Source organism: Gymnoscopelus microlampas, assembly GCF_963454915.1.
Source record: "Gymnoscopelus microlampas genome assembly, chromosome: 19".
In the NCBI taxonomy this organism is placed as follows: domain Eukaryota; kingdom Metazoa; phylum Chordata; class Actinopteri; order Myctophiformes; family Myctophidae; genus Gymnoscopelus; species Gymnoscopelus microlampas.
Window position 1 is genome coordinate 3183320 of NC_139956.1, and position 9715 is coordinate 3193034.

Sequence of the window (9715 nt, forward strand, 5' to 3'; positions counted from 1 at the left end):
ATGTGGGGTCCGCGGTCGGCTGTAAATACATTCGGGGGTCCTTTACGTGGAGACATTTGAGGACCACATGCTGTAACACACAGGGGTCTCCCAACGTTTTTCACGCCAAGGACCCCTTAAGCTGAGAGAGAGAGAGATGAAGCAGGGACCCCCCCCCACTACATACTGTACTGTACAGGGGGTCCTTGAGGGAGTTCCAGGGGGTCCCCAGCTAAATGATGGATAGTTGGGAACCAAATGAACCCTTATGAGAACCAATGCATTTCTGGTCCCATGAAACCTTGAATTCATGGAGCTGGATTCTAAGTCCAATGTTCTCACTCAGATATAATATAATATAATATAATATAAGTTTAAGTATAGAAATACTCTGTTACAAATAAAAGTCTTGCATTCAACATTTGACCCATATGTCAAATTACAAATTAATTACAATCAAAATATACTTTGATATACATTATGTCTCTCTCTCTCCCTCCCTCTCTCTTTCCCTTCCTCTCTCTCTCTCTCTCTGCCTCTCCCTCGCTCGCTCCCCCCTCTCTCTCTCTCTCTCCCTCCCTCCCTCCCTCTCTCTCTCCCTCCCTCCCTCCCACCCTCGCCTCCCTCTCTCTCTCTCTCCCTCGCTCCCCGTCCCTCTCCCTTCCTCTCTCTCTGTCTCTCCCCACCTTGTGCATGTTTTAGAAAAGATTCCTTCCGCGGGTGGGAGAGAAAGAGAGAGAGAGGAGAGAGAGAGAGAGAGAGAGAGAGAGAGAGAGAGAGAGAGAGAGAGAGAGAGAGAGAGAGAGAGAAGAGTGAGAGAGAGAGAGAGAGAGAGAGAGAGAGAGAGAGAGAGAGAGAGAGAGAGAGCGGAGAGAAAGTTAGAGAGAGAGAGAGAGAGAGAGAGAGAGAGAGAGAGAGAGAGAGAGAGAGAGAGAGAGAGAGAGGGGGCGTGTAGGAACAAGACACGAGGAGGGACGGACGTTGGACTGAAAGAGAGAGAGAGAGAGAGAGAGAGGAGAGAGAGAGAGAGAGAGAGAGAGAGAGAGAGGCGAAACAGTGGAACGGAATCTAAACAAACACACAACAGATGGAAGGAGGAGAAACAAACAACTAAACAGCTCTTTAACTCTCCTGTCTTCTCCTCCTTTACAACATATAACACACATATAATATATATAATACATATGATAATATTTAATAGTTTCTAAACAACAACAGGGCGCGGGCACGCGCATTAAGGCGCGCCTCCCTCAGACAGTTCCTCTACAGTCACAGAGCTGAACTAACGGCTGCGTGACACACACACACTTTATACATTATAACACTGTGTTTAACACACTTTAAACCTTCTGTCTGGACTGTTTCCTCTGTCTAAATACTACTGATGAACCTCCAGCCCGGATAAAGAAGTGCTTCACAGCACACACACACACTGTAGGAACAGAAAGAAGAACTATTCTAGTTGGAGGAGGAACAACAACTCAGTCCACAGACCAGAAGGACAGAATTTATACCATTTCTACTTTTTTTTTAAGGGGAGGAATTTTCTATTATTCATTTTTTTTCGAGGAGAGGAATATTTTATTATTTCTTATTTTTTATTTTTTTATTGTGGAATTTATATTATTTAAACTTTTCTTTTTTTTAAACTTTTTTTTTGCTGTGGACCGACCGACTGGACACCGACTCCTCCCGCTCAGCTGTAGCCGGGCTAGAGGCGTCTCTCCCCGGGTCAGCCCTGCAGCCCGACCCGCTGAATACACCCACTGCTGCTGCTGCTGCTGCTGCTCGCTGTTAGCCGGCTTCTTCAGGCTACAGTCAGCCCCCCCTCCCCCCCAGGGGTTGTTAGGGGGTCCGCCAGGGAGGGGGCCAGGGGGTCCGCCATGGCCGGGGCCAAGCCGGGGGTCCACGCTCTGCAGCTCAAACCCGTGTCCGTCCACGAGGTCCTCAAGAAGGGCAGCAAGTTCATCAAATGGGACGAGGTGAGATAATATGGAAGAAGTACTCACATGTTTTATACTTGAGTAAAAGTATCAATACAGTCTGCATACAGTCAGTTAGAAGCCCGGAATTCAAAATGTACTCGAGTAAATATATTTGAGTAAAAGTACTTGAGTAAAGTTCATCAAATGGTGGACGAGGTGAGACTGAGAGAGCGAAACGATTTTAGGCAGTGATGGAAGAAGTACTCACATGTTTTTCTTGAGTAATAAAAAGTAAAAAGTACTTGAGTACATGTACTCAGTTACTTTACACCACTGCAGTTCAGGCAGAGAGATACTCGAGTAAAAGAGTACTTCGCTCTCATCCAGACTCGAGTGATTTAGTAACTACTAACTATCTGCTATTTTCAAAACCATATCTTCTGTATACATGGGGTGTATATTAAATATGATTTTTTTTCTCATTTTGCTGGGGACCCCAGTAGCCCCCCCCCCCTTTGGGGGTCCCCGGACCTCACTGTGCGATCATTTGTAACTCATGGGGGTCCCTGGAACAAAACATTTTGAGATGGGGGGTCCGCAGCTAAACACATATCTAAAAATGTTTTCTTAAATCCTAACAGTATGTTTCTATATCAGCGGTGCTCCACAACTTTTTCCATTTCAAGGACCCCCAAAATGTATTGTATTTGGTCGCGGACCCCCATCTCAAAATATGTTGTTCCAGGGACCCCCCAGAAGCACAGATCGGAGTTAAAAATAAATTTGCTTTAAAACAAGCCTATATATATATATATATATATTTATATATATATATATATATATATTTATATTCAAAGATTTGCACACATTTTACACAATTTTTTCCCAAAAATAGCAGATCTACAAGCTCGTAGCGCTATGAGCTTGTAGATCTGCTATTTTTTGAATAGCCAAAGCCCGTTGTTAATGGGTTACTGTGTCATACCTAGATAGACCAGATAGCATCTGACACCACAGGCATGTCGAGATAGACATCTGACATTCTTCCAGTGACGACCAGCCAGTATACAGAGTGATTTATGCTGTCACTACACTAACTAGCTGACAACACAACAACTAGCTCTAAACTAGTGTTGATTTGAGTTTTGACAGAACATTTTGATTCAGTTTTAAAGTCATTTGAATCAAATTCCATTTAGCTTTAGTCATATTTTAGTCTAAGCTATAGTCTAGTCCAGTGGTTCTCAAACTTTTTCATGTCAAGGATAGGGATGGGTATTGGCAACAATCTCACGATACGATACGTATCACGATACTTGGGTCACGATACGATTATATTGCGATACGTATCCCGATACTTGGGTCGTATCACGATATTGCGATATATTGCGATATATTGCGATATATTGTGATATATTGCGATATATTGCAATATATTGCGATATATTGCGATATATTGCGATATATCACAACTACATATTGTTTATATATACACTACATATTGGGTAGCTGCAGATCTGTGATAGGTTTTTTGAATGTTTTTCATAAAACCTGTGTCTGAAAAAGCAAAAAAGCAAAAAAAAAAAAAAAAAAATCAAAATGTTTTTTTTCCCAAAAAATCGCGATATCAATACTGGAATATCGATACAGTATCGCGAGATAAAATATCGCGATATATCGCGAAATCGATAATATTGCCCATCCCTAGTCAAGGACCCCCAAATTGACACTTATTAGCCCGCGGACCCCCATTTGAAAAGATATTCCAGGGACCCCCATAAGAGAAGATTTTTACGGATCTATAGCAGTGATTCTCAACCATTTTAATTTCAAGGACCCCTAGTTTGACATGCATTAGGGCTACGGACCCCCATTTAATGGCATTTCTATCACTGGGACCCCAATTCATATTGTAAAATCAATGTTAATCTAACTCTGAGAGTGTACAAATGGAACCAAATGGACCCGTTAGGGTCCATTTGGTTCCATTTGTACACGCAACCAAACATATAACGACTTGTCTTTTAGTTCTACTGGATCTCTTCTCCACTAGATCCCTCACTAACATTTTACTCTAGTTTTTATTTGTTGATGAAATTGTCATTATATTTAGTCTTAGTTTTAGTCATCATAGCTTAGTTTGTATCTAGTTTTTTCGTCAGTGATAAAGTAGGTAGTCGACAAACATTTTTCGTCATAGTTTTAGTCGTCAGAATCAACATTTTGCTCTAAATGTGTCGCTTTCGCTGAAGTAAAGGCTGTTAAGGAGGAGTTCACCCAAAAAATGACTTATTTTCTATCAATTGCACACCCTATGAAGCCTTGAATCCATGGATTCTTTTTGGTTTTGTCGCATTCCTAAGCTAATAATTTGATTTCCCGTCTCCTACCGGCTAATGTATCCGGTAGGAGACACATAGTAAATTATTTGTGTCTCCTACCGGAAATACACACGGTCATCACTTATTGTCTTAAGAATGCCACAAAAACAAAAATAAAATCCATGGATTCAAGGCTTCATGGTGTGCGCAATTGATAGAAAATAAGTCATGTTTTTGGGTGAACTGCTCCTTTAATTTATGAAGGAAAACCGCAAAAAGTTATAATATGGAGAGAGAGCTTTCTGAGAGAGAGAGAGAGAGAGAGAGAGAGAGAGAGAGAGAGAGAGAGAGAGAGAGAGAGAGAGAGAGAGAGAGAGAGGAGAGAGAGAGAGAGAGAGAGAGAGAGAGAGAGAGAGAGAGAGAGAGAGAGAGAGAGAGAGAGAGAGAGAGAGAGAGAGAGAGAGAGAGAGAGAGAGAGAGAGAGAGAGAGAGAGAGAGAGAGAGAGAGAGAGAGAGAGAGAGCTGTACCGTGACATTTTATACAGCAAGTTCTCAAACTTTTCTTTTTCATGTCATTTGATGACATTTAGACGTAGAATATTTTGTTATCGTTAGATGAGATTTCGTCCACAATTCCATCCATGCTGTATTGATGTTGGTACCAATAGGGAGAGATAACAGGCAAACGTTGATCAAAATAACAGTTATTTAATTTAGTAATGCAGATGTTTAACAATAATTTTAACTCTTGAGAGTGTAAAATGAGATTTCATTTTACACTCTCTAAGAGTTAAAGCTCCATAAGGGTCCATTTGGTTACCAACTCTCCATCATGTAGCTGGTGGTGGACCACCTGGAAGGAACCCCCTCAAGGACCACTGGTGGTCCCCGGGACCACTGTTTGAGAACCACTGCTCCATAGGATGCCAGCCTAAAATCTAAACACATGAACCTGGCATCTGTCTGGTGATGCAACTTTGTTGATGATGAGGGCCACTATATTTACACACTCACTCCAGAGGGACACATAACTGTATACTGTATTACTGTCGAGCAGACACCTCCGTATTTTTCTTAAATTAATGCTGTACTTACTTTGCCATTCTTTGTCACACAAAAGTCTGCGACGCGTTTTGAGCTTGTAGATCGGCTGTTTTTGCTACTTTTGATTTGAATCCTGATTTTCTTTTGTTGATATTTTTTAATTGGAATCCGAAAAGTAACATTTTAATTACATTTCAAATGCATTTAGTTATACTTATGTTAACTTTTTGAACTTAAATACAAATACATTGGGCATAAAAAAGACAATAGAATGTTAATACTAGTCATTAAGCTACTAATATAGACAGAAGTAATTAAAGCGGGTCATGTTTTGCATGTTAGGAAGCATAACAGCTGAAATCAATAATATATCACTATTCTGATATTAACCTGCGGGGCCGCATTAAGTGAAGGTGGGGGCCGCATGTGGCCCCCGTGGCCGCCAGTTGCCCATGTATGGCCTAAACAGTAGAATATCATAACACAAAAATCAATAATCATTAGACTGCACATTGAAACTATACACATTATAGGATGTCAGGTCAACACATGAACATAGCATCTGTTCTATAGCAGGGTCTTCCAACGCTTTTCAGGCCTAGGACCCCTTATATGAGAGACAGATGAAGCAGGGACCCCCCACCAACCACTGACTACATATTGTATAAAATTGTGTTGCAGATTCAACTTCTTCATAGATATCATACACTTGTTTGACAACACTTTATCACTGTGTTGTGTGTTGTGTTAGATGTGTATTCTCAGATCTAACACAACACGTGTAGTAACTCTGAGGACCCCCCTAGGGGTCCCCTAGGACCCCCTAGTTGGAAGTCCCCTGGTCTACATAATAGGATTTCTACAGTAAATTCACTAAGTGACATCATTGACCTGACCATGGCTGCTATGACAGACAGGCTGTATATTGCAAAAAAACCTCTGATTTTCAGGAGTTCTTAAAGTGGGGTCCCCCAGGAGGGGTCCTTGAAGGGGGTTTCCAGGGGGTCCCCAGCTAAACTAGTTAATATACAGCAGTAGCATCACGATCTACAATTGGCCATACTAGATTTTAGGCTTTGTAGATCTACTATTTTTTTAAAGTAGGGGATTTATCTAATGCGATAATTATATTGAAACATTTCAGGGGGTCCTGGCGCAGAATGTTTTCGGATGGGGGGGGGGTCCGTCTTCGGCCAGCGAGGTTGTGAGCTTGTAGATCAGCTATTTTCACAATTTTTGCTAAATTTTGTCACATCTTTATTATATGTACAGATACCCTGTATACACTTATACTGTATGTTGGTTTGTTTACTGTTGAGTGAGAAAACAATGTTGGACATTAAGCTATTTAAGACAGGGATCCCTCTGCGTCATTTTAACATTTCTTTGGCTATTCAAAAATAGCAGATCTACAAGCTCACAGTCCAGTCCAATCCAATCCACTCTATTTATTCATGGAGCACATTTAAAACAACAGTGTTGAACCAAAGTGCTGAACACACTCAGTAAAATACTAAAAGAAACAAGAGAACACACACGTAGTGTAGTGCCGCGCTATGAGCTTGTAGATCTGGTTATGAACGCATGACACATGAACGCTGAACCGTTCCCGGTTCATCTGGGGACAACCCCAAGATCATGTGGGGCCCCGAACCACAAGTTGAGAACCTGCTCTGTTTGACCACTGCTCTGTTTGTAGACTACACTGATATAGTGAATGAACTGCCAGGCATGCAGCATGCAGAGGTTAATGCTTCTAACACTGTGTGTGTGTGTTGAATCATTCTGGTTCAGCCTGTTTTACCTTTTTACCTACAGGCTCAGGTTCAGACATATCTCTCTCTCTCTCTCTCTTTATCTCTCTCTCTCTCTCTCTCTCTCTCTCTCTCTCTCTCGTGTATTGAATCAGAGGTTGTTTACACACCTCAACAAAATCACAACACAGTGATGATCATGTTTATTCTATTATGTATTAAATCAGTGAATAACGTAGGTACTGTTAGTCTATGGTTGTTCTAGTTACCTTAAATAGCTTTGTGTGTGTGTGTGTGTGTGTGTGTGTGTGTGTGTGTGTGTGTGTGTGTGTGTGTGTGTGTGTGTGTGTGTGTGTGTGTGTGTGTGTGTGTGTGTGTGTGTGTGTGTGGAGACATTGTATCCATGTCTTGATAATGTGTGAAACTAGAAACTTTCTTCCTGGACTCTTCTGTAATCCCGTTTCTCCAGTTGCTCTTCCGCGTGTTTCTGCTGCTGCTGGCGCCTGGCAACCGTGTGTGTGCGTCCGTGTGCGTGTGTGTGTGTGTGTGTGTGTGTGTGTGTGTGTGTGCGTGTGCGGGTTGGTTATTGACAGTGGTGGGAAAGGTACTCAAATGTTTTACTTAAGTAAAAGTATCAATACTGTAATGTGAAATACTACAGGTGAAAGTACGGAATAAAGGATTGACTTGAGTGAAAGTACAAAAGTATTGGTATCGAAATGCACTTTAAGTACCAAAAGTAAAAGTACTCATTATGCAGAATGTCCCCATGTCTGTGTTCAAGGTGTATAACAATCATTTGAAAATAGCAGATCTACAAGCTTGTAGATCTGCTATTTTCAAATTGCTGAAGTGGTTAATGTATGTTTTGTAATAATAATCAGAGAGAGAGACATGTTTTTATTTTGACACTTGCGTTGGCAATGTAAACGTATGTTTTCTCATGTTAATAAAGCTCTTCTCAATTGAATTGAGAGAGAGAGAGAGAGAGAGAGAGGGCGAGAGACATGCTGAGAGAGGAATGGCTCATTGTGTGTGTGTGTGTGTGTGTGTGTGTGTGTGTGTGTGTGTGTGTGTGTGTGTGTGTGTGTGTGTGTGTGTGTGTGTGTGTGTGTGTGTGTGTGTGTGTGTGTGTGTGTGTGTGTGTGTGTGTGTGTGCGTTCATTAATGATTAACAGGGCTGTCTGACCAATATGAGCTCTTAACTATCTGCTTCTCTGTCTTTGATGTCAAACACACGTGTGTGTGTGTGTGTGTGTGTGTGTGTGTGTGTGTGTGTGCTTCTACTGTACGCCCAATTACCAGCTTTATCAGGAGTAAACGTGTGTGTTGTAGAGCTGTGTGTGTAACTAGTGCGGTGGAAAAAAGTACTAGATCTTTTTAGTTAAAGGTAGAGTAAGTGATTTTCTTTGGTTAAAATAAGTGTTAAATAGCTCTATATTGTGATCATTACTATAGAGTGTCTCCATAAAGGGAGTCTCCATGTCTCTCCAGCTCTTTATTAAACAGAAAATGCATTTTCAGTGCTGTTGTCACCTACTGTACCTGAAAATGTACTATATTGTGTTTACTAAAGAGCTGGAGAGACCCCTGTGACCCAACAAACACTCTGTAGCAATGATTACTATCAGAATATAGTAATTTAACCTTTTTTAACATAAAAGAAAAATTCTACCAAAACATATAATTTACTCTACCTTTAAGTAAAAGTATCACGTCTTCATGTCAAGGGCTGTCCAAAATGATATGTATTTGGCCACATTGTTCCAGGGATCCCAGAAGCAAAGATTGGAGACATTTTTCAAAAATAGCAGATCTGCAAGCTCATGAGCTTGCAGATCTGCTATTTATGGGGATTCACACAAGTGTTCCCTTGTAGTAGAATTGTTCTCTTTTGCCTAAGTCAGGGGTCCTCAACGTTTTTCAGGCCAAGGACCCCTTAGCTGAGAGACAGATGAAGCAGGGACCCCCTAGCTGAGAGACAGATGAAGAAGGGACCCCCTAGCTGAGACACAGATGAAGCAGGGACCCCTTAGCTGAGACAGAGATGAAGCAGGGGACCCCTTAGCTGAGAGAGAGAGAGATGAGGCAGGGACCCCTTAGCTGAGACACAGATGAAGCAGGGACCCCTTAGCTGAGAGAGAGAGAGATGAGGCAGGACCCCTTAGCTGAGACACAGATGAAGCAGGGACCCCTTAGCTGAGAGACAGATGAAGCAGGGACCCCTTAGCTGAGACAGAGATGAAGCAGGGACCCCTTAGCTGAGACAGATGAAGCAGGGACCCCCACTACATATTGTATAACATTGTGTTGCATATTAAACGTTTTCATATATTTCATAGATAGCTTCATAGACTTGACTGACAGCAACTGTCATCAGTGTTGAGTAAATGGAAATAACTGAAAGTAAAAGTACTCGAGTAGTACGGTATGTGAGTAAATGCACTTAGTTACTTTACAGCAGCACTCTGAGAGGGAATTCCCAGAGAAATTTACACACACACACACACACACACACACGCACACAAGCGTGTGAAACAGTCAGAAAACATGTGGCTTCTTTTTTGTGGCCGCCTCTTTTCATCTCTCTCTCTCGCTCTCTTTTCATCCCCTCGCCTTTTCTAATTCCACACAGAGAGAGAGAGAGAGAGAGAGAGAGAGAGAGAGAGAGAGAGAGAGAGAGAGAGAGAGA

At 41.7% G+C, this 9715-nt stretch overlaps 1 protein-coding gene across 3 annotated transcripts in view; it reads left to right on the plus strand.

The window, feature by feature from the left end:
• The first annotated feature begins 1113 nt into the window (after positions 1-1113).
• The window catches only part of plcb3 (phospholipase C, beta 3 (phosphatidylinositol-specific)), a 99028-nt gene continuing 90426 nt past the window's right edge, over positions 1114-9715 (plus strand). For all 3 annotated transcript variants that reach the window (XM_084042811.1, XM_084042812.1, XM_084042813.1), the window contains exon 1: positions 1114-1961. In XM_084042811.1, coding sequence (XP_083898937.1) covers positions 1863-1961 — 99 coding nt within the window. In that variant the 5' untranslated portion in view covers positions 1114-1862. The remainder of the gene's footprint in view (positions 1962-9715) is intronic.